General features: G+C 39.0%; 1 protein-coding gene across 2 annotated transcripts in view; it reads right to left on the bottom strand.

The window, feature by feature from the left end:
- Positions 1–25,192, bottom strand: part of ZHX1 (zinc fingers and homeoboxes 1) — a 34,739-nt gene that overhangs the window by 7,529 nt on the left and 2,018 nt on the right. The window contains exons 3-5 of one of the 2 annotated variants that reach the window (XM_045006663.1): positions 23,716–23,828; positions 18,173–18,417; positions 1,957–4,796 (exon numbers count right to left, since the gene is read on the bottom strand). In XM_045006663.1, coding sequence (XP_044862598.1) covers positions 1,960–4,575 — 2,616 coding nt within the window. In that variant the 5' untranslated portion in view covers positions 4,576–4,796; positions 18,173–18,417; positions 23,716–23,828 and the 3' untranslated portion in view covers positions 1,957–1,959. The remainder of the gene's footprint in view (positions 1–1,956; positions 4,797–18,172; positions 18,418–23,715; positions 23,829–25,192) is intronic. The other variant, XM_045006664.1, reaches the window with a different exon arrangement.

The following is a 25,192-nucleotide window of genomic DNA, read 5'->3' as shown; positions in this document are numbered from 1 at the left end:
ATAATAGGATGTTTTTTGTGGGGGGCTAATGCCACCCAAAAAGTTGACATCATTGGCCAGGGGACCAGGAATGTTGTTTCAGCATCTCCTCTCCATGGAGAAATTAAAAGACTCAGCAAAATTTTAAGTTGCTTCTCCTTCCAGCAGGATAAGGGAAGATGGCAGTAGAAATACTGACTGTCTATCCTTAGTGTGAGGCACCTTCCTGAGCTGTGTTTTGTGAATCTAGACCAGGGGTAGGCAACCTATGGCACGTGTGCCGAAGGTGGCACGCAAGCTGATTTTCAGCGGCACTCACACTGCCCGGGTCCTGGCCACCAGTCCAGGGAGCTCTGCATTTTAATTTAAATTTTAAATGAAGCTTCTTAAACATTTTAAAAATCTTATTTACTTTACATACAACAGTTTAGTTATATATTATAGACTTATAGAAAGAGACCTTCTAAAACGTTAAAACGTATTACTGGCACGCGAAACCTTAAATCAGAGTGAATAAATGAAGACTCATCACACCACTTCTGAAAGGTTGCCGACCCCTGATCTAGACCATTGTTTTAAAGCGGTCTGTTCAAAGCACTGGAAATTATTTTTTCTTGGGACCAACTGGTTGATTTTTAGAGAAACTAATATTTAAGATTCACAAGACATTCCCTATCAAATTCAAACAATTCTGGAGCTCAGTCCAGGTAAGTCCAACTTTGAGTTTAAACCAGGATACTTGACCATGTAGTTTTATTGCCCTGCACATTTACAGAAGTAATTATCACACTGATGGGCTGAATCCATTAGGATGAAGTTTGGTTAAACTTGCATGCAAATCGTTCAGCTGGGCTGCCACTAGAGATGAAAAATGAGACGTGTACACATATAGTTTGTTACACCCAAAAATTAAGAGGCAATAGCAGTCATGTTTTAATTTTCTATAGGAATTAAAAAATGGTGCTCTATAGCTACTTTAAAAAGGTGAAGTGTTTTTCCTAGCACTGTGTGAATTTGCAGATGCTTTTAATCTCTGCCCTGTCTTTTCATGTCTTTGTTGCTAAACAAAGCAGCTGATTCTGAATAGTTTTTAAAGCAACTTTCCTAACTCGTCTGCATATTTACCTTTTTCAGAATACAGAATTTGATTTCAAGGACTTTTATGTTACCATTTTCCAACATAAGAGCAAATGCGTAAGCAAAAAATGAATGCTGATATGGATCACATCAGGTCTACCATGCATTTAAATTACATGGATGTAGAATGGATTTCTGGATATGCTGATTAAGTTTAATGAACAGCATCTTATAGCCCTACATTTAAACTGACTCAGCTCATGATGATAAAGACATTTTCAGCACAAGTTCTGTAAACCTGAAACACTTTGAAAAACATGACAGAATCATTTCATCTAGTTTCTAAAACCAAGTAATTCTCACCCCTGTGGTTATTGATTCTTTTGTCATACTTTTCCCCTTCTTTCCTGTTTTTGAATTCTTTCCTTTAAAAAACAAACACCCCAAGCTCTGAAGCCTTAGGAGGTAAAGCGAGGTTTGCAAAAAGACATATTAGGTTTTTGTATTTTCCTCCTCCAAGAGTGGGTAATGTTCTCCTATAACAATGAAAAATGCAGCTGTTTGTTTGTTTGTTTTTTGAATTAAATGCAAGGCAATTAAATATGTATAAATAGTCACTTAAATGATGAGCCCTCAGCAGTGATGTGGAGGAGGAGGAGGAGCAGAATTTGGGTTGGATTTATAGTTCCAAACCCTGGGCTAGCACTTAGCATGTCCATCTCTGCTAGCCAGGAAGCAAATATTTGGTGGCTGCACAGGTAGCATCTTGTCCACTCTCTCAGGTGGAGGGAACATGCTAGGAAGGTGTTCACTAAAACGGAAAGCCTTTAAAAACTATTTGGCTCTTCACAATAATGTCAAATATAATGTATGGGTTTTTTGCCCAAGCCCCAAACTTACATGTCAATCTGATTTCGAGAGTTTACGCTTAACATGTCGTGGGGGTTCCCAAGTGTCACTATCATCCGTTTCTTCCTCCTCTTCCTGATCATCCAGCATTTCTTCTTCATCCTCATTCTCCTCAAACAGCTCTATGCCTAGCTCTGATCTTCTTTGCCTTTCTGCAAACCACTCTCTGACCTGCTCATATCCCATGTGAGATCTGGCTACAAGTTCATCAAGGTCTTGCTCGTTGAGGAATTTATGCTTCATATAATAATCCTTAAGGATTGCTGTTCCAGTTTTGAATTTGATGACGGAGGATCCTCTGTCCCAGTTGTTTATCCTTTTGCTTCCCCGAGGCCGCCCACGAGGCCTTCCTCTTCCCCTTCCTTTCGGTCTCCCTCTCCCCCTCCTTCTGACAAAGGCTTGACCATTCATACAATTCCCACTGGAACCCTGGTAGTAATAGTACCATTTCAAACCACCATTTTTCCAGGCATAGCGAGTATCTCCAAACCAGCTAACAATGTCTGATCTTGGAAGGCCAGTTTCTTCTGCCAGTTTGTCGTATTCTTGTGGGGATGGCCACTGAGTACGGACAAATGAACTTTTAAGCATATGTAACTGCTCTGGTGACTTTTTACCCACCTTGCTTGCAGAACCCCCTGATCTTAGCCATACAGATCCCTCTCCTTGAGAAGTTTCTCCAGCCTCATCTTTTGAGCTGCTTGCATTGCTCTCTTTTAACTCAGCTTCTTCTTCCTTTAAAGCATTTGTTTTCTTTCTCTCTGTAAACCAGGCATTGATCTCTCTTCTGGTCAGTTTAGTCTGTGCCCTTAACCTATTCAGCTCTTCGTCTGTCAGGACAGGGTTATTGAGAAAACTTGCTTGGAGGTTGTGCAACTGTTCAGCGGTCTTTTCTTTGAATTTCTGTGGGGTGAAATCAGGGAAAGCATTCCACGATTGCTTATGCTGTGGTGTGACTACGGTTGGGGACTCATTTGTTTCATCACTTGAATCAATAATAATGGTGGTGGAAGAATCGTTGTTGAGATGAATGCCATGATTATTTTTTGAGTTTCTCTGGTTGTATCGTGTATCACTGAACCACTTTTTGATTTCTCCTTTGGTCAGGCCCGTTATTTTCATTAGCCTAATAATCTCTGAATCATGAGGGAACTGATTTTTAAGGTAGCTGACTTTTAATTCTGCCAACTGTTCTTTCGTCTTCTTTGCACGGATGCCGAATGAATCCGGATTTACTAATGTGGTTTCGTGTTTGATAAGCTGAGGGGCTGGAACGGCAGCTACTTGCTTGGTTTCTGCAACAGGCTGGGCGGTATGGATCTGGCTCTTCTGTAACTGTGTCTGATTTGGGACTCCTGCTACTGTCAGAGCTATAGGGGCTGTTACTGGCAAAGTGTTTGTACCTGCGACTTGAGTGAGGACAAGACCTGGCTGACCAACTATTTGGCATGTCTGCAAGATGGATGGCAAACCATTGCCAGCTGCTGAAATGTGCGCTGGAATAACCGTAATTGTCTGTGGTACAGTATGCACAGTGCCATTAAATTGCTTCCTCCTCGCTTCTTCCACTTCCTCTGGCGTCCAGCTCACACCGTGTTTCAGACGTTGGGCAGAAAACCATATTTTAATCTGTTCCTCGGTATATTTAGCTTGAGCAGAGAGAACGGTGATTTCTGACATGGTTGGATAGGGAAATTTGTTATAGGTGTTGAGCAGAAGAGCATTGTTATCCAAAGAAGTGTTGTAGGTTGGAATGCTGTTTACAGGTATTAAGACTTTTGGAATCAAGTTAGAGTTCTGTGGAGCTGTGACAGCAGCTATTACCTGTGCCACCCCAGGTTGAATCACTGGCGCTGGAGTCATGACGGTGCTAGTTGTATCTGCTGCATTGCAAGCAGCCGGATTGTTCATTTTGGACTCGGAAACTGCCGATTGCGGGTTTTCGACTACTTCCTCACAGTCTGGCTCATTTTCAGTTTCCTTTTCTTCACCAGGAATGTCTTCAGCTACATTGTGGAAAACAGCAATTCGTTTAGTCTCAGTTTTGTTTTTCATTTTCATAATAGGGGTTTTGCTAATTGAGATTCCTGACGAGGGGATCTCTGAGGTGTTGGATTGCTCAGCATTCTCCTCTTTCACAAAACTCCCATCAAAAGTGAGATCGTTCACGGTTTGCTCAAAGATTGTCTGATTATTACGTTTCACCATGGTCAGTTTAAAATTCTCTTCTCCGGGGTGGTACTTCAGATTGTGCTCTGAAAGAGCATCATACCTTTTGGTAAGAAAATTGCATTCCACGCAGACATAGGATGAATTTAATACTACATTAGGGTGTTCTGAATCAACATGAAAAGTAAACATATTTAGATCTGGTGTCTGAAATGTACAATATTTACATTCATAGCCACCTTCAACTTTTTTATTTTGCTGATTGTCTGAATCCATATATTCTTGAATGTCTTCATCACTTGATATACTCTCAGCTGTAGCATTGTCTGCCGGTGTAAGTAGAGGAGGTCCTTCGTCCAAATCTGATATCATTTCTAAGTCTGCATCCTGCTCACTTGCTAGGACCATGCACGGGGTAGTTGATTTTCGTTTACTTGCCATTTTGTTGTTGTGAGGAAATAATATTGACTGAATGATACTGATGTAGGTTCAAGCTCTTCTTGATTTTCAATAATGGCTTTTGGTACTTCAAGTCAATTCTTGAAACTTTTCAGCATTTATCCCATTAGCAGCTTTTTTGTAGTGCAATCAAATTTAAAAAAAACATTGTAGTTCAAGGATGAAATGTTGAGTCACAGCTTCTTAAAGTCCATTTCCACCACCTGCAGTAAAGGAGAGAAAACATCATTATATAAGTTAGAAATGAGTAATTTATATTCATTAGCCAGAAAAATATTCTGTGACTAGAATTAATTTAACGCTATGTGCTTGATTCTGCCACTTTTACTTCCTCCAAAGTGGACCCACTGAAATTAATAGGACTAATCAAGGAGTAAGGTACTACTCAAAAGAAGTGAGTGTGACAAGATCAGACTCTTTATATTAGCAGTGTCAAAGATTTCTAATATATATCAATGCAGATGAAGGACATCAAATATGGAATGGCATCAGAACAGTGACTTTCCAATTGTTTCCTTTTCTTTAAAGGCTGGGTTCAATTCTGAGATCAGAAGTGTTAAGCCACGTTTGCACCTTCTCAATCCCAGGGTGCTCTGTTGAAATTACTGAAGCCTTGCCAGGGGGTTCTATGGGCCACAGCGCTGCCTGCTATGGCCCCTCTCTTGACACAACCCTCTTGACCAACCTTGCCTGGCACACCCCCATATGCCAGGGCTTCTGAGGAGGGTCCTCGGAAGACAGCCGTATGGTGGTTTTCCACAGTATCTATGCTGGGGCCATCTTCCCTCAGTGTGAATATGGGACTTTTAGAGCCCTTTTTAATGGCACTTGGCAGAGAGGGGGGGAGGCCCTCATCCTCTGTCCCCCAAATATCACTGAAATTCAAGATTTGAAAATTCTATTCCTAACTAGTTTAAATTAATTGCTACACAGGCTGGTTAATTAAAGTGTGCCTGCATGCATCACTGTGCACACTACTGAGAACATGGTTGGTTGAATTACACCAGAACAAACATGGGCTGAAACAGCGAAGGGACACTAACCAAAATTATGCACTTCAGGCACAGAGATCCTTGTCCATTTCTCAGAGGAGAAAGAATGAACAGATACAAAATAGATCTACAATTAAAAATATACCAAATTATGCAGATTTACACAGATTAAGAAAGAGAGCAATTTCATATACTGTATTCCTAAAAGGTGCCAAAGGATTGACTTTCATCTTGTGGGCAGAGTGCATAGGAAAGTGTCCCACAAACTTCTGCAGAGAGTTGTAATCTGTTTAATTGTTTTCTCCTTGAAATATAGTCAAATGTTAGCTTCTACACAAGAAAATCCTCAGAGACACGAGTTTATGGCCAGAGGATTAGAGTCTGACTCTTGAATGTGGTCCTTAGCTTCCAAGGTGGCAGAGTCCTCAATTAGCAGCAATCCATTTCAGATGGCATTACAAAGGGAATAGTATTTAGCAGACCTCAACTAGAAGGACAATGTCTTCAGCTTTAGAGGAAAGAGAGAGAGAAGAGTATAAATGGAAGAAAGGAATGGAAACTGAAAAAATTAGAAAGGGAATGAAATATTTGTTATATATAGTATCACCTGATTCCTTATCCCCCATTTTGAAAAAAATAATTATCCTTAGCTTCAAACTTTTCTTCAGTGCAAAGGAGAAACAAGTGACTATACTTAGCTGCACACAGTGCTGTACACCACACTCAGTTTTTGAAAGAGTACAACACTATCACACTGGTAGCAGCCTGTGGGGAAATCAGTTCACCTAATCATCAGCATCCAGTTATGCACTGCGATTGCTAGTGAGAAGTACTGTCCCCTAGTCATAACACAGCACATGAAATCATATATTATAAAGGAAAAAGCTGGCAAAGACACAGTTTGATAAAGTTTATCTTAAGTCTGTTGCTTGAGAACACAGAATGTATTTGTTTTTAGAAGAACCTCTCCTGCTTGAAATGTAAATCTGAGCATATCCTGTCTTTTCAAGGAGTGAACAAAGTCGGTCTCTGTTTAAAGTATGCAATGTACAGATGTTTACAAATTCGTTTGTTTACTGATTAAGGCCCTGATTCAGGAAAGTACATAAGCATATGCTTAAACACTTTCCTGAACAGAGGTCTAAATCAAATGCCTTCTTTTACTGAATCACAACTCCACATGTGTACCTTCTTTGGAAGTACACATACCTTTTTACTCGGTTTTAAAAAATAGACACACTCAAAATCTCTGCTAATGTAATCTTTACATAAGACCCTTCAAAAGAGATGCCAGTATATCCCTGTAGTGTATATTATATTCAGAGAATTCTTTTAATCAGAATGATAGTTTAAAAATGCACTTGAGCATATCCAGCATTAGCTTATTTACTTGGATTGGGAGAAAAAAAGAATTAAATAGTTAGGCTGATAGACTAAAAATAATAATAAAAAAAATGTTAACAGAACATTACAAAATTATATTCCAAAATAATTTCCCCACTAAATTTAGAACCAAGAGCTAAAATATAAAACATTTTAAAACACACAGTTTACATTTAGAAAAAAAAGGGATGGCAATATTGCAAAGTACTTTAAATTTGTGTTTAAGAATTTATGAGTAAAATTGTCAAAAACACTCAGCCAATGGCCTACCTCCGTTCCCACCGAAGTCAATAGTAAAACTCCTATTACTTCAATGGGATCAGTTAATTCTGAAACTTCCATCCTACATGTCTAATTTGAGTTCACCCTACTCCCAAAATTTTAGGATGGCCCTTGCCTCAACTCTTAATATCGAGCAACTGACTTTCAATGAGACTTAGGATCACTTTTGAAAATGTTACTCTCTTCTAGATCACAAAACATAACTGTTCTTTCACACAGGGCTGCCATAGCAAAGTAAGAGTCTTACCAACATACCAACTAATTCTCAAGTGATAGATGGTGTGAGTGCAGAATTTATCCCCAAGCCTCTATTTTGGTTTGTGGTGCCTAAATGTAAACATACTATGCCATCCCTCTAGCCTTTTTACCAGGAAAGCAACATGCTTCTTTGCGCAAGCAGTTCTATGAAAAGAGAAAGTAATTTTAGAAAATTGTATTTATTTTGACACAATGCGGCTAACAGCAGATGAAATTTACTAAAGTCAGATTTCTAAACATAACTAGGCGCCTATCTCCCACTGGTTTAAATGGGAGTTAAGTGCTTAAATACCTTTTAAAAAAAAATCAGGCTTTTTAATCCCTTAAAATTTACTCATTGCTAAAAACTCCTTACTTTTGTAATTTTACCTTGAACTTTCAGGTTTGAGCCACAATCCTGGAAAGATTTACACATGTGCTTAATTTTATGTACTATGAATAATCCCACTGACTTCAAAGTTACAGTATATGAAAAATCTGTGCAGGTTCATGGCCTTCAACCTTAACTTTTAAAGCTGAAGGGGAAACTGCTCAAAACAATGATGTTCAGAAAACTGGAAAAAAAAAGATGAACTGTTCACATTACTAGTTAACCCTTTCCTATTATTTTAAGTCTCAAAAAGTTCTCAGTTAATGTCAGAAGTTGGGTGAACCATGAAGCTGCATATAAATATTTTCGAAACAGACAGAAGCCTGCTGCCTCCTACAGGTAAGAATTACAGAGGAAATATATTTAAAGTGTGTGTGTGGGGGGAAATCACATTTCTATCTTAATTTTTATCTTGTAATTCGACAAGAAACAGCGTACATTGTAAGAAATTAAAAAAAATTTTCTTCCCTGTGTTCAGACTGTTTACTTTGTGAATAGTCATTTCTCCCTGTTCGTATGGAACTTTCACCTAGTATTGGCTGAGAGAATTAAAAAAAATAAAACAAACAAAAACAAAAAACAAACCCAAAAGGTGATTGTAAGAATAGAAACATTAGCATGTGACTCAGGAGAAGCTGAAGCACCTGAAATGACTTTTCACTTTTTGTTTTAATTGACCAGCTGTCAAGTTGCCTATAACATTTCACCTTGTCAGTCCTGAGTAGTAGGATGCCTTGCACTTTCTGTATTTTCATGGTTTATAGCATCGACGATCACCAGGCTGGTCATCTTTTATCAATTATTGATTGGCTGAATTTATTGTCTTTAGTTTTGTCTTATATCGTCAATTCCTCCAGGTGTTCACTGACTGCCTGGCAGTGCCTGAAGGCACTACTGCTTAAAGATGAAGTGCAAAGTAAAACTGAAAACTGAATTAAGGACCAGAAATTTTCACAGAATTCCCCTCCTAATTGAGTGCTGGCCCTGATTCAACAAGCTGCTTAAGCACATGAATTTACTTCAGTGGGACAACTCATGCTTGAAGTTAGCCATGTGCTCAAGTTTCTTGCTGAATTAGGAGGCCTCTAGGGGCCTTTCACATTTATAGCATAAATTCTTAAAAGTTAGAATGTTTTCTCTGTGCTGAATGCCAGTTAGTGGGGCACTCTACACATATTTCTGAGTTTATTGCAATTTTCATTTTAAATTTTCCCACTCACCATTAATAGATACTTTACCTAAATTTAAATCTTCATGAAATGTTGCACCAATTAAGGAGTGAAAATAACCCTTTGTCTAATATTGTGGCTTATGAAACAATCAGCAATGTGGTGTCATCTCAGACAAAGTTTATTTTTAGGAGACTTGTCAATGATATCCTGAATCTCAAATTTGAACATGTGATAAGAAACCATGACACTCCCATATTTAAAAAACAACCCCCCCCCCCAAAAAAAAAACAACCCACAACCAAAGCAAAGAAAAACGAAGTAAAAAAAGCTAAGTAGTGTTGTATGTAAGAGTCACACTGGTATATATGGACTTTTTTTTTAGTGCTCTGTTCAGTTTGTTGATCATTGTCATGCATCTTTTTTCATTTCTTTACACTAACAATAACACCCCAGATTCATAAATTGCTGTATTTTGTAATTAACAGATGTTTGTGCTCTCTAACTAAGCATGGCTGCAGGATTCATAGAGCTGCAGAGCCTTTACTCCCACCATTAGAAACATACATAGCTAGGTATGCAATGACCGGGAGAACCGCATGGGGACTTTTCTGCCTGGTGTGAAGGTTGCGTCGAGACATCTACATAGCCTTATCTGGGGAGGAGCCGGTGATTGTGGCACATGAGGTACCAATGACATAGGGAAGGGTAGGAGAGAGTTTCTGCAGGCCAAATTTAGGCTGCTAGGTAAGAGATTGAAGTCCAGGACCTTCTTGGTAGCATTCTCTGAAATGCTTACAGTTCCACGTGCAGGGCCAGTTAGACAGGCAGAACTGCAGCGTCTCAATGTGGATGAGATGATGGTGTAGGGAAGAGGGGTTTAGATTTATTAGGAACTGGGGAAACTTTTGGGACAGGAGGAGCCTATACCGGAAGGATGGGCTCCATCTAAACCAAAATGGAACCAGATTGCTGGCGCTTAAAATTAAAAATGTCGCAGAGCAGTTTTTAAACTAAGGGCTGGGGGAACGCCAACAGCTGCGGAGGAGCACGTAATTCAGACAGCGGCATCCTTTAAGGGAGGATCTATAAATGGAAATTCCCTATGTCCTAATAAGGAGGAGAGGTTGGAAGATGATAAAATACAGGTAGGATCTGATGAGAAACAGTAAAAAAAAAAAAAAAAAAATCCCATTCAATTACATCATGTAATGGCAGACAGCTAAAAAGTGCTTATATACCAATGCTAGAAGTCTAAATAATAAGATGGGCGAACTAGAGTGCCTCGTATTAAATGCGGATATTGATATAATAGACATCGCAGAAACTTGGTGGAATGAGGATAATCAATGGGACACAGTAACACCAGGGAACAAAATGTATCGGAAGGACAGAACAGTGCTAGTGGGGGAGTGGCACTATACGTGAAGGAAAGCATAGAGTCAAATGAAGTAAAAATCTTAAATGAACCAAACTGTGCCACAGACTCTCGATGGATAGTAATTCCATGCTTGAATAAGAAGAATATAGCAGTAGGGATATATTACAGACCACCTGACCAGGATGGTGATAGTGACTGTGAAATGCTCAGGGAGATTAGAGAGGCTATTAAAATAAAAAACGCAATAATGGGGATTTCAGCTATCCCCATATTGACTGGGTACATATATCACCTCAGGAAGGGATGCAGCGATAAAGTTTCTTGACAACTTAAATGACTGCTTCTTAGAGCAGCTAGTCCTGGAACCCACAGGAGGAGAGGCAATTCTTGATTTAGTCCTAAGTGGAGCACAGGATCTGGTCCAAGAGGTGAATATTACTGCTCGGTAATACTGACTATTATATAATTAAATTTAACATCCCTGTGGAAGGGAAAACACCACAGCGGCCCAACACTGTAACATTTAATTTCGGACAGGGGAACTACATTAAAAATGAGGAGGTTAGTTAAACAGAAATTAAAAGGTACAGAACCAAAAGTAAAATCCCTGCAAGCTGCATGGAAACTTTTTAAAGACACCATAATAGAGGCTCAACCTAAATATATACCCCAAATTAAAAAACATAGTAAGAGAACCAAAAAAGAGCCACCATGGCTAAACAATAAGTAAAAGAAGCAGTGAGAGGCAAAAAGGCATCCTTTAAAAAGTGTAAGTTAAATCCTAATGAGGAAAATAGAAAGGAGCATAAACTCTGGCAAATGAAGTGTAAAAATATAATTAGGAAGGCCAAAAAAGAATTTGAAGAACACCTAGCCAAAGACTCAAAAAGTAATAGCAAATTTTTTTTAAGTACATCAGAGGCAGGAAGCCTGCTAAACCACCAGTGGGGCCACTGGACAATCGAGATGCCAAAGGAGCACTCAAGGACGATAAGGCCATGGCAGAGAAACTAAATGAATTCTTTGCATCGGTCTTCATGGTGGAGGATGTGAGGGAGATTCCCAAACCTGAGCCATTCATTTTAGGTGACAAATCTGAGGAACTGTCCCAGATGGAGGTGTCAGAGGAGATTTTGGAACAAACTGATAAACTAAACAGTAATAAGTCACCAGGACCTGATGGTATTCACCCAAGAGTTCTGAAGGAACTCAAATGTGAAATTGCAGGACTACTAACTGTCTGTAATTTATCATTTAAATCAGCTTCTCTGCCAAGTGATCGGAGGATAGGTAATGTGATGCCAGTTTTTAAAAAGGGCTCCAGAGCTGACCCCGGCAATTACAGCCAGTAAGCCTGACTTCAGTACCGGGCAAACTATAGTAAAGAACAAAATTGTCAGACACATAGATGAACATAATTTGTTGGGGAAGAGTCAACATGTTTTTTTTGTTTTAGTAAAGGGAAATCATGCCTCACCAATCTACAAGAATTCTTTGAGGGGGTCAACAAGCATTTGGATTTTCAGAAAGCCTTTGTCAAGGTCCCTCACCAAAGGCTCTTAAGCAAAGTAAGCAGTCATGGGATAAGACGGAAAGTTCTTTCATGGACTGGTAACTGGTTAAAAGATAGGAAACAAAGGGTAGGAATAAATGGTCAGTTTTCAGAATGGAGAGGTAAATAGTGGTGTCCCCCAGGGGACTGTACTGGGCCCAGTCCTATTCAACATCTTCATAAATGATCTGGAAAAAGTGGTAAACAGGGAGGTGGCTAAATTTGCAGATGATACAAAACTACTCAAGATAGTTAAGTCCCAGGCAGACTGCAAAGAGCTACAAAAGGATCTCACAACACTGGGTGAACTGGGCAACAAACTGGCAGATGAAATTCAATGTTGATAAATGCAAAGTAATGCACATTGGAAAACATAATCCCAACTATACATAAAAAATGAATAAAGTGTCTAAATTAGCTGTTACCATTCAAGAAATAGATCTTGGCGTCATTGTGGATAGTTCTGTAAAAAACATCCACTCCATATGCAGCGGCAGTCAAAAAAGTCAACAGAATGTTTGGAATCATTAAGAAAGGGATAGATAGTAAGAGAAAATATCATATTGCCTCTATATAAATCCATGGTATGCCCAGATCTCGAATATTGTGTGCAGATGTGGTTGCCCCATCACAAAAAAAAGATATATTGGACTTGGAAAAGGTTCAGAAAAGGGCAACAAAAATGATTGGGGTATGCAATGGCTGCCATATGAGGAGAAATTAATAAAACTGGGACTTTTCAGCTTGGAAAAGAGATGACTGAGGGGCGATATGATAGAGGTCTATAAAATCATGACTGATATGGAGAAAGTAAATAAGGAAGTGTTATTTACTCCTTCTCATAACACAAGAACTAGGGGCCACCAAATGCAATTAATAGGCAGCAGGTTTAAAACAAACAAAAGTAAGTACTTTTTTACATAACGCAGAGTCAACCTGTGGAATTCCTTGCCAGAGGATGTTGTGAAGGCCAAGAATATAACAAGGTTAAAAAAAGAACTAGATAAGTTCATGGAGGATAGGTCCATCAATGGCTATTACCCAGGATCAGCAGGGATGGTATCCCTCACCTCTGTTTGCCAGAAGCTGGGAATAGGCGACAGGGGATGGATCACTTGATGATTTACCTGTTTTGTTAATTCCCTCTGGGGCACCTGGCATTGGCCACTGTCAGAAGTCAGGATACTGGGCTAGATGGGCCTTTGGTCTGACCCAGTATGGCCATTCTTATGTTTTTAGCACAAGCAGTACGGGATTATTGCCAAGCCACCACCTGAACCGTGATGAGACTGGGGGCTAGGAGCCTAATAGATAAAGCCCCTTGGAGGCAATGGAAAGACTCCTATTAATTTTAATGGTCAGGATCCATAAGAGCAGCTTTTCTTTGTTTTGTTTTTTTCCTTTCCCACAGAGTTGAAGGCTAGAAGGGATAATTACATCATCCAGTCTATATTTTTTTAAAAGAAAAATGAATAGAAGAAAGTCCTTCATATGCAACTATATTCTAGACAGCAGTAGAATGTGGACATCAGGGTTGTTGGGGTCCATTCCTGGCTTTGGTAAGGGATTGCAGTGCAGTGGTTAGATCAAGGGATTCAGAGTTAGGACTGTTTTTTGTTGTTGTTTTTTTTTAAACAACAAAAACCAATACTTTGCGCATTTACACAGTATTTATTCATCTGTTATCTCAATGCACTTTAACAAGATGGGAATAGAGAAGTAGCTTCATTTTACAAACAGTATAGCTAAGCACAAATTTCCTATTTTTTTCTGAGAGCCAGTGTGGCTAACTGAATGAGATGTGCCTGCTACACTGGAAATGGACTCTGACACAGTGACCTTCTGCAACCTGTGTTGGTCTATGTACTGATATTTGCCTCCTCCTAGAGCAGTAGTGTGAAACCTAGCTCAATAATAATAGTTCTGTAGACTTTTCAACCCTTAACACTGGTCAGTGGAATAGGTGCGACAAGAACTCATGGACTCCTGGCCCCAACTTGGTGCTCCTTCTTCTACAAAAAAATGGCATTTGCAGGTACATAAGCAGCATCGTTTCAGATACCACAGTGATATTTGCCAATATAAGAATCAACACAGATGAAGGAAGAGGACACATTTTTCCTGCACCACAAATAGAGCTATAGCTGCATGACGTCACTTTGGAATAATAATGAAGTCTTTAGAGCAGTCTGGAAGCATATTCAGTGTAATGTAACAACAGTCCCAATTCTGAGATACTGTGATTAAAACAAAAAAAGTTCTACAAACTATCACATATGCAAGTATGGCTATTATGTGGCTGTCATATTTTTACAGGAACAGTGGAAAGCACTTCTCTGACCTCAGTGCTATTCCTCAGCCAAATTTCAACTGAAGTTCCTACTTCAAAGCCAAGGCACTAGAGCTGTTCAGAAAAAGGTGGGGGAAAACTTACATTGATAAAAATTCCCTGTTTCCCCCTCCATTAACTTTGCTCTTTCTGGACCAAAATTTCCAAGTTGGGGGAGGGGGGGGGGCAGAGAAGAGAGACTCAAGAAGAGACCAAGTATGAGAAATTTAAAATAAACTGAAAATGGGTTTATAATAGAAAGCAATAGGCAACCTTAATAGGCACCACTACACGCTCCACTAGAGCTACAAGTGTATAAATGTCACACATCCCATAATCTCCACTTAAGAACTTTTCATCAATCACAAAACGCAATATAGATGCTGAATTACTAAATCTCAGCACCTCTATGAGAGAATTCATCAGCCCCTTTTCATAGATTGGAAAATGTAGGCACTTAGGCCCTCTCTTGATAGGCAAAAAGGATGTTTTTCAATTGTGTTAGCTCATGTGGAATTAGCTCAATATAACTGAAAAGCCCTCTTAATGCTTGCTAAAATGCAGGCTAACATTTTTGAACGCATACTAGCCAGGCTACAAACACAACCAGTTAACATTATTGGCCCTGTTTTGATGGACTGAGAGGTCAAATGACTTGCACAAGATTCTAGAGGCAAGAGCAGGGTAGACTGCTCTGATCCCCCTACCTACTTCACCACAAGACTAGTCTCCCCACTTTCTATGATGCAGAAAATAGAGATTGTGATTTGATCGTTGATTTTTAAGGTCAACACAAAAAATATTTTCTATACTGAATTGTTAACAGACTACACATGTAGCTTAAAAGTTACGAACAGAATCATAGAAATTAGAGATGGACAAGAGCTAGCAAATCATCTAGTTCACCTCCAGGCTAGAGCAGGACTGTACCCTATCTGTCTCTTCCCAATAGATAGAGTCTGTCCACACTATAGGTACAACAGTGTTTTCAGATCCAGTCTGTGATACACTCCTCTGACCTGGTAAAGAAAACATGGTCCACACAGCAGTTTTTTTCAGAACACATCCACATGTCAATTAAGTTTGTCTCTCCATACTTTAGCTCTCTAACAGAGTATCTACATATGCACTCTAGGAAAATCTGGGCCGGTATCACAGTGTCTCAGTATAGGATAGAACAGGGGTTGGCAACCTTTGAGAAGTGGTGTGCCAAGTCTTCATTTATTTACCGTAACTTAAGGTTTCACGTGCCAATAATACATTTTACATTTACAAGGGCCGGCGGACGGAACCCCAGACTGGCAGTGGGGGCAGCAGATGGAACCCCAGACCAGCTGCAAACTGAGCCGCTCAGCCTGCTGCCGGTCTGGGGTTCCGTCCACTGGCCCCTGCTAGCTGGGGTCCTGGCTGCCAGCCCTGGGTTCCGTCCATCCAGGCCGGCAGCAGGTTGAGCGGGGCCGGTGGCTGGGACCCCAGCTGGCAGCAGACTGCCACTAAAAATCAGCTTGCGTGCCGCCTTTGGCATGCGTGCCACAGGTTGCTGATCCCTGGGATAGAATGTCAGGGGAACATGCAACAGAGCAGCATCAACAGCACAAGTGGCAGTGTGTTCTGGGATGCCTTATCTCGGAGAGATGGAAGGAAGAAGGATCTACCAAAACTGGTTGCATAGGCAGGGGGTCCACATGCCAGTCTAAGCTCTGCCTTAGGCAAAACACAGTTAGTTGCCATAGGACCTGAGGGCCAGATTCTGCCATCTTACACCATGAGTACTACTCCCATTGATTTCAATGGGACTTCTTGAAGAATTATGGCCTACTCAATGTGTGACAGAATCTGGCACTGAGTATTATTTGCATTAAGTATGGCTATAAACCATGTTTAGAGCCAATCATGGTAGTAACAAATTTGTTTTAAGATAGTAGTGTAGACGGTTGTAATGTAGACAGGGCCATAGCATTCCACTGTGGTCTTGTCTACATGAGAAAGTTGCCTGATTTAGTTAAACCAATTTAGTTAAATCAGTGCACTGTGTGGACATACTTATTTCAGTTTTGCTTAAGTCAATTGGGAACAGCTTTAAACTAAATATTTAAAGTTTTACCAACATAACTATGTTGGCAAGAGGTATGTGATTTTTGCTAAGGTAGTTATACCCATAAAAGCCTTAGTGCAGATACAGTTATATTGGTATAAGGTGCTTTATTCCAATATAGCTTATTTCAATTCACAAATTAGAATAAATTATATCAATATAAGCACTTTTATACTCATATAACTGCATCTAATGTGGTTTTTGCAGCTGCAACTATACTGTCACAGATAAAATGGAAAAACTTCTAAAGTGTAGACAAGGCCTTAAACTGAAATGAGAGTATCCACATAGGATATTAATTTAAACTGATTTAGTTAAACTGAATTGATACAGCTCCCACGTAAACACCTGTGAAGAAAAACAAATTCTTCTCTGGAAAATGTATCTGAATTTAAACTTTTACAGTTAATATATTTTTAAGCTTAGCTATATTCAATATAAAATAGATCCATTTTAACAAGGCAACAGAATACTTGCCAAGACCTGAGTTCAGGATTCCATGTTTTCATGAAAGAGTTGATGACATCATTAACATTCAGGCAATACAGGGGACTGCATCCTTTTTCTAAAACAGAGTAGCTGTTGTTCATGTGACCAACTCTTGTAGGAGAACAAGAGAACCCTGCTCTTAGCTCCTAGCAGGAAATTAAAAAAGAGGAAATCCCTCTTAACCCGATGCTATAATTTTTCTAAAATAAGGAAGTTAGTTTTTCAAAAAATTATATTGCCCAAGTTTTTAGCACCACAGCAGAATAGTGAAAACTAAAATAAAACTTTTTTTCCCCCCCAATAATTTATGTGGCTTACTTTACTTACTTTCATTCACTTTTTTTTGTTACACTGAGTACACAAAATAGACTAATGATTGGTTCTCATGCACTAGCATAATGCTGCAAAATTTGCACAGGAAGGATATGAAAAAAATCTTTTTTGTTGTTAATTTTATGCAAACATTTCTATTAAAATCAGATCTGTATTCATTTTAAACAAAAAATTGAAGATACCCAATAGCATCCCTTTTAAAGATTGTTCTAAAATATATTGGCAATTTAAATCTATTTGTGCAGCCTGCTCATGCTTTTAGGGTCCAATCTTGCTGGAGTTAAAGAGAATTTATCATTGACTTCAACAGGAGCAGGCCTCTAGAATGTTATAAACAAATTCTGTATTTACTTTAAAACCATTGCAGTTCACATTTAAAAAGCAACAGAAAAAGAACTCGGAAAATGCAAGCTGCCCAAGGAAATCAGAGTCCACTCTTATTTCAAAGACCCAAATGACATAATACTGAGAGGTGGTGAAGAAGAATAAAAGTGTCTAAACCTAAACTTGTATCTTATATTATCTGACAAAATAATCATATCAGTTTTAATAAAAATCACCTTGTTAATGTTGATGTTATACTTGCCTTCGAAACAGAATACACACTAAAACATTCCATTAAATTATATATTACAGTGTTGCTCCATATGTCAACATTAAAACTACTATTCTCAGTAACATAACTGAGGATTATTTTAAAATAGATGAAGCATCATTCCTATATTGAACAGGTAAATAATAATCTTAGAGTAGAGGGACAGTGTTTAAATCAAGGTAGATAAAAATAAAAATTAAATAAGTAAATTTATTTTTAACATTCAAATTATTTTTTTCTCTTAAAAATAAACCTAGTTACAATTAAATGAGATTAAAGTTTAGGATTTAACATAAATTGTTATAATCTATTAAAATCATTTAAATTAAGTAAAAAATACGCAAGCAGTACCTGTTTGCTGGTGAAATTTTGAAGTCAAACCACTGCACTGGTGGAAGTCACTGGCTAAGCACTTGTGACTGGTGTTCGAAGTGCTAAACCAGCTTTTGACAGGAGTAGCCTCTTCTGCAGGTGCAGAGCGAATATTTTCTTCATTTCAGTTTATTCAAGTAGTTCAGTTCAATGACTAGGTGATTCAGAGTTGAAAAACCAATTGGGAGTCGAAAAAGCAGAAAAGCTCATTTTCCTCTTACAATCTATTAAAAAAAAAAAAAAAAAAAGGTGAGAGGTCTACCAGTTCTAAAATCTTGAACACAGTGACAAAACTATCAGTTCAATTCATTAACTACAGATAATACTTTATTTGTTTAATACATTAATTATTTTTAAAAGCAAATCATGTTTTGATAAACATACGCTGGATTCACAAGAGAAAAGTATTTAAGATTTAAATTTATAATTAACAAATAAAAGCAATTTTAAAATGTTTTTGTGCATTTTAATTGAATTCCACTTTCCATCCAAGTGCAACTTGACACAAATCATGAGTAAAAAAATGAATCACTTGGTATATAAGATATGGATCATTCACCATTCTCTATCATAAAAAAATGTAAAACGTAAGAATCTGAATAAATTTGTTAGATTATATAATTGCTTAAATAAATGTGTATAGATATAGTTAGGTCCTGCCAAATTCACAGCCATGAAAAACATGTCACGGACTGTGAAATCTAGTCTCCTCCATGAAATCTTGTCTTGTGGGTGCTTTAACCCTATATTATACAGATTTCAAGGGAGGAGAATAGCGTTTTTCAAATTGGGGTCCTGACCCAAAAGGGAGTTTCAAATGTATTTTAGGGGGGACCAGGGCCAGTTCCAGGCACCAGCTTAGCAAGCAGGTGCCTGGGGCGGCCACAACGGAGAGGGGTGGCACGTCCAGCTATTCGGCGGCATTTGGCGGAGGGTCCCTCACTCCTGGTCGGAGCGAAGGACCTCCCGCTGAATTGCTGCAGATTGCGATGACGGCTTTTTTTGGGGCGGGGGCTGCTTGGGGTGGCAAAACCCCTGGAGCCAGCCCTGGGGGGAGGACACAGTATTGCATCCTTGCTTCTGCGCTGCCTTCAGAGCTGGGTGGCCAGAGAGTGGCAGCTGATGGCCGGGTGCCCAGCTCTGCAGGCAGCAGCGCAGAAGTAAGGAAGGCATGATATAGTATTTCCATTCTTACTTCTGCACTGCTGCTGGCGGGGGCTCTGCCTTCAGAGCTGGGCTCCCGACCAGCAGCTGCCGCTCTCCAGCTACCCAGCTTTGAAGGCAATGCTGCCGCCAGCAGCAGAACAGAAGTAAGGGTAGCAGGACTGCAACCCCCACTACAATAATCTTGTGACCCCCCCTCTCCTACAACTTCTTTTTGGGTCAGGACTCCGACAATTACAACACAGTGAAATTTCTGATTTAAATAGCTGAAATCATTAAATTTATGATTTTTAAAATCCTATGACTGTGAAATTGACCAAAATGGACCGTGAATTTTGTGGGGCCCTAGATATAGTGTATTCTTTTGGTTAGAAAAAGGAAGTACCAAATTATACCAGCCAAGGAGAATCAGCCTTCCTTTAGGAAAATAATTAAAAAGTACAAATGCAAAATGAGATTAAAATAGGTTATTTAAAATCAAGGTTTTCTGCTTGCTGATTTAAATAATTATTTAAATAACTGATTTAAATCAGTCCACCCTGGGTTAAATGTACTAGGAATGTTTCTATACTACTGTATTAGATAGGTGATTTTGTGGGGTGGGAGAAGAGGAGGTATGATTGGGAAAGGGAGAAGTAAGGCAGAGAACTCTAATCTCATTATTAAATCAGCCCAAATTAAATCATTTCAGGATAAAACAGGGGTGTGGTATTCAAAGAGAACATTTATGAGACTGTCCAAGCTTAGCATAAGAAAACAGGCAGACTGTGGGAGCCTCATGGGAATAAGATGCATCTGTTGTTGAAGGTAGCCTAGCAAAATTCTACTGGCTCTCATGCCTGGGGCGAGTAATTTTTTTTGACAGCCAAGTACAATATTAGTTTTTTTCACCATCATCAAGCTAAGGTTGGGTAAAAAGATTTAGTGCCTAGACTAAAATGTTCATGATGATTTTGCAAATTTGGTTTTATGGGAACAGAAACCCCTTTTTTTTTTTGCTGAAAAACAAAAAAGGCTAACATCAAATGAACAAAACCTCACCTTTGTTTCAAACTGCATATTGCAGCGCTACTATTTTATATCCAATCAATACACAATTCAGAAAGATTGCTTTTAAAATTCAAAGCTATTTACATATCCCTGCACAGCTAAGGATTTATTGGAAAACTGAAGAAGTCGGAAACTGAAGAAGTCTCAAATATTTCTTTTTTTGTTTGAATCCTCCATTGGGGAAGGTAGTGCCTTCTAATTGTGTGCTGTGCTGTGAGGCAGCATAAATAATTTAAAATAAAGTGTGCCTTCTTTCCCTTTTATATATTACATATAAAAACGGAGTGCAGGACAAAGGTAAACTTTTAAGATTGACTCTGTTCTCCCCCATACGTTCACAGGGGCAACAAAAATGAGTGGTAAAATGACTTTGTAACTCCCAAGACTTCCACTTGTGACATTAAATCCAATTTTGCAAAAACCTGGCTTTATTGGATTCCAGTGAGAAGTGTCAGATCCATCAGTGGAAACTATGAATCCTACATTTTCATTTTAATACAGTTGAAGGGGGTATTTCTAAATGAAATGTTTGAGTAAGCTTTTTATTTTCTTGTTTTATGTGGAAATTACTGAACATCTCCATGCAAAACAGCACAGAGAAGTTACTCCTGGCTAGAGCAGTCTTCAGCCCCAATCCGCCAATAAGATCAACCCTGATGCAATGGTCTGTCTGCATGAAGCTCATTGCAGTATTGGGACTTAAGTGCTTACAGGTGAGGAGACAGATTGTCCCCAAAATCAGTACAGTCCATTCACTAACCCATGAGGAAAAACCAGTAAGCACCTACACTTCCCCTCTGCACCAGGTCACAGATAATTTCAGCTGGATCAAATCCACAGATATTAAAATATTTGAAAAGCTTTACAGGTGACTGCCAAAGGGGGGGGAAGAGTCCATTCTGCATCCTTCTAATGTGTGAAAAAAGTCTGAAAATGGGTATAGGTTAACTTTTTTTTTTTTTTGCCTTTAAAAAAAATGAATCGGGTCTTATTTTCCTTGTTTTTGCTGGAGGACTCTGAGAACCAGAAAACTGGGGAGCAGTTTGTCAAGATTCTGAGTTAAATTTAACGCTTGTTAACGAAAAAACACAAATCCCTAAAGTTTTGAACTGCAAATCTCTTCCCCCACTAAATTGCTCAGGTTTTGATTTCTTGTGATGCTTTCTTTTCACTAGTTCTCTAGTCACCCATAGACTCCTCCAGTAAAAACAAGTGGAAGTTAAAAATAAATATCCAGACCTCTTTTATACACCAAACAAGTGCATATTTTAGCCTTTGTAGGTCCCCTTAGGCCTATATTATATATATATATATATACCTACAACGGCTTAGAAAATGTACTTGTTTGTTCATGACGTATAAAGAAGGTCTGGATATTTATTTTTAACTTCCACTTGTTTTTACAGATATATTCCAAGCAGATATATGTTATAGGAGCCAAACCTGCAAACTGCTCTATGCATAAAGATCCGGATGCTGCACTCACATGGAATGCCCAGACTTCTGTGTGGGTGAACCTGTGTGTCCATGCAGAATTTCATTGAACAATTTGCAGGATCATGGCATAAATAAGTATCCAATCCTACTACTAATAGTTACTGTTGGGTTTAATGCAAAGTTAGGCCAATGCTGAGTGCTTTTGAAAATCCCACCCATAGTATTTAACAAGTTATCAGTGGATGCTAATGTAATCAGAGGGCTGAGACCACTGTTGGGAGTCAGGAACTCCTGAGTTTTGATTCTGGCTTCACCTAACTAAGGCCATGTCTATACTACAAAATTATATTGACCTAACTTAAGTTAGCATACAGACACCACAGTTAGAACATAAGAACAGCCGTACCGGGTCAGACCAAAGGTCCATCTAGCCCGGTATCTGTCTACCGACAGTGGCCAATGCCAGGTGCCCCAGAGGGAGTGAACTTAACAGGCAATGATCAAGTGATCTCTCTCCTGCCATCCATCTCCATCCTCTGACGAACAGAGGCTAGGGACACCAGTCTTACCCATCCTGGCTAATAGCCATTTATGGACTTAGCCACCATGAATTTATCCAGTTCCCTTTTAAACATTATTATAGTCCTAGCCTTCACAACCTCTTCAGGTAAGGAGTTCCACAAGTTGACTGTGCGCTGCGTGAAGAAGAGCTTCCTTTTATTTGTTTTAAACCTGCTGCCTATTAATTTCATTTGGTGACCCCTAGTTCTTGTATTATTATTAAATCACTTGTGTGTCTGCACACTTGGCTCGGTGTGTCAGAGTCCTTACCAGGATCACTTGTATCAATTGTATTGTCTGTGTGGGGTGGCTCCTGAAAGCTAGTAATAGTCCACATAAGCAACAGCGTCTACTACATTGACATTGCATCAACTTAATTACATCAACTATGACTTGATGCCATTCAGGCAGGTAGTGTTACTACATCGGTGTAGAGAGGCACTTACATTGGCAGGAGCCAAATTTAAGTGAAGACACTTGCACTGTGTTGACACAAGGCAACTTATGTCAACCTAACCCTGTAGTGTAGGCCAGACCTCACTCTGTGATCTCTGCCCAGACATTTAACCAGTGTGCTGATCCACCTTGGGAGATGAAAGCACCATGCATCATCAGGCCTCCCCTTCCTTGATGTTCCTCCTATTTGAACAGGAAGTAGTTTCATACCTTGTAGATATTTTAAGGATTAACTGGTAATTTGTACAGGACTTTGAAGATTTATACTGCTGTAGCAAGTCTAAACAGTACAATCTTATTACTATACTACAGGCCCTTCTCTACCCCTATTCTCTCCCCACAAACCTGACTCATTATATAGAGCATTATTAGGCCCCATTCCTGCAAGGTGATCCTTTATGCCCATGCATGAACCCCTGGGAACAGACCCTTAGTTATAAAGCTCTTTGGGGTACAGACTTCGTCTCTATTAGTTCTGTGAATCTGCGCACTTTTGGAAGCTTCAACAATAAAATAATGATGAGTATACACAAATAGCAAAAATAAGCACATAAGGATTCAAGCTCAGGTTAATTTTTAAATTTACAGAAAAAAAAAGTGTTCCTAATTTTCAGGTTTTAGTCAAAAACGGTACCATTATTGGCCTTTAATAACATCGAGGTAAGGTTTGTAACATGCTTAGACGATTTAGAGTGATATGCAACTGCCAAGTATTTTTATTTCTATTATTTTGGAAGGTGTCAGAAGAGGTGTTCAAAAGCCTGTTTCTACCATTCCACGAACTGTTTTAATATAGTGCTCATGACACTTGAAGAGCGATGCTGGCTATACCAAAGAAAGAAGACAATGCTCACTCAGTTCTGTCCATCCATATTGACAGACATTACTTCCAGTCATCCATGCCCCAGGACTCCCCTGAACAATGACTACAAACTGTGAACTTGATCCGCAGCTTGTTCAACTCCCACTGAAATCAATAAATATGAAGAGTGATCAGCAGGTTATAAAACTGGATCCTGCATGATGCAATTTTGCAATATGAACATGAAACTAAGTTAAGACCCAAATACTATAAAGTGAAGATCTTAAACAAAATTTGAATTCAGTTCTTTTGAGAGGAACGCTAAGACGGTACTTCATTGCTACTCTTAACCATGGCACATATTAAATAGACTAAAAACTGGCTAACTCACAGGTCTCAAAATGTAATTGTAAATGGGGACTATCATCATCAAGTGGGTGCATTTCTAGAGGGATCCCACAGGGATCAGTTCTTGGCCCTAGAGTATAACATTTTTATCAATGACATGGAAGAAACCATAAAATACTCACTGATTAAGTTTACAGATGACAAAGATTGGGGGAGTTATAAATACTGAAGGGTATAGGCCTCATACAGAGCAATCTGGATTGCTTCATAAACTGGGTACTAGCAAACAATGTGTGTTTCAGTACAACAAAATGTGAAGTCATACAAAAACAAAGAATGTAGGTCATACTTACAGGATGGAGGATTCTATCCTGAGAAACAATGACTTTGAAAAAAAGAGGTTGAGGGTGGATCATGATGCATAATTAGCTGAAAGAGCTCACACAAAAAAAGGCTAACGTGATGGATAGATGTATAAATGGGAATATCAAGTAGGGCAAGGGAGATTATTTTACTTCTGTATTTGGCACTTGGGTGATCACCGTTGGATTATCGTATCCACTTTGGGCATCTATAATTAAAGAAGGATGTTAATAAAGTGGAGAGGATTCAGAAGATCCATGAACATTTTTAAAGGATTGTAAAACATGCCTTCTAGTGAAAGGCTCAAGGAGCTCAAGGTGTTCAATTTATCAAAGAAAAGATTAAGTGGTGATTTAAATTAGGTCATAGTCTATAACGGGTAGGCAACCTATGGCACATGTACCGAAGGTAGCACGTGAGCTGATTTTCAGTGGCACTCAGGTCCGGGGGCCTCCGCATTTTAATTTAATTTTAAATGAAGCTTCTTAAACATTTAAAAAACCTTATTTACTTTACATACAAACAATAGTTTAGTTATATATTATAGACTTATAGAAAGAGACCTTCTAAAAACGTTAAACTGTATTACTGGGACGCGAAACCTTAAATCAGAGTGAATAAATGAAGACTCAGCACACCACTTCTGAAAGGTTGCCAACCACTGGTCTATAGGTATCTACACGGGGATCGGAAGTTTGGTAATATAAGGACCCTTCAATCTAATAGACAAAGGTATTACAAGGTCCAATGGCTAGAAGTTGAAACTAGACAAATTCAGACTAGAAGACAGACAGACATTTTTAAACAGTGAAGGTAAT

Source organism: Mauremys mutica, chromosome 2, assembly GCF_020497125.1.
Source record: "Mauremys mutica isolate MM-2020 ecotype Southern chromosome 2, ASM2049712v1, whole genome shotgun sequence".
In the NCBI taxonomy this organism is placed as follows: domain Eukaryota; kingdom Metazoa; phylum Chordata; order Testudines; family Geoemydidae; genus Mauremys; species Mauremys mutica.
Note: the sequence above shows the minus strand (reverse complement) of the source record. Positions and strands in the feature narration are given on the sequence as shown.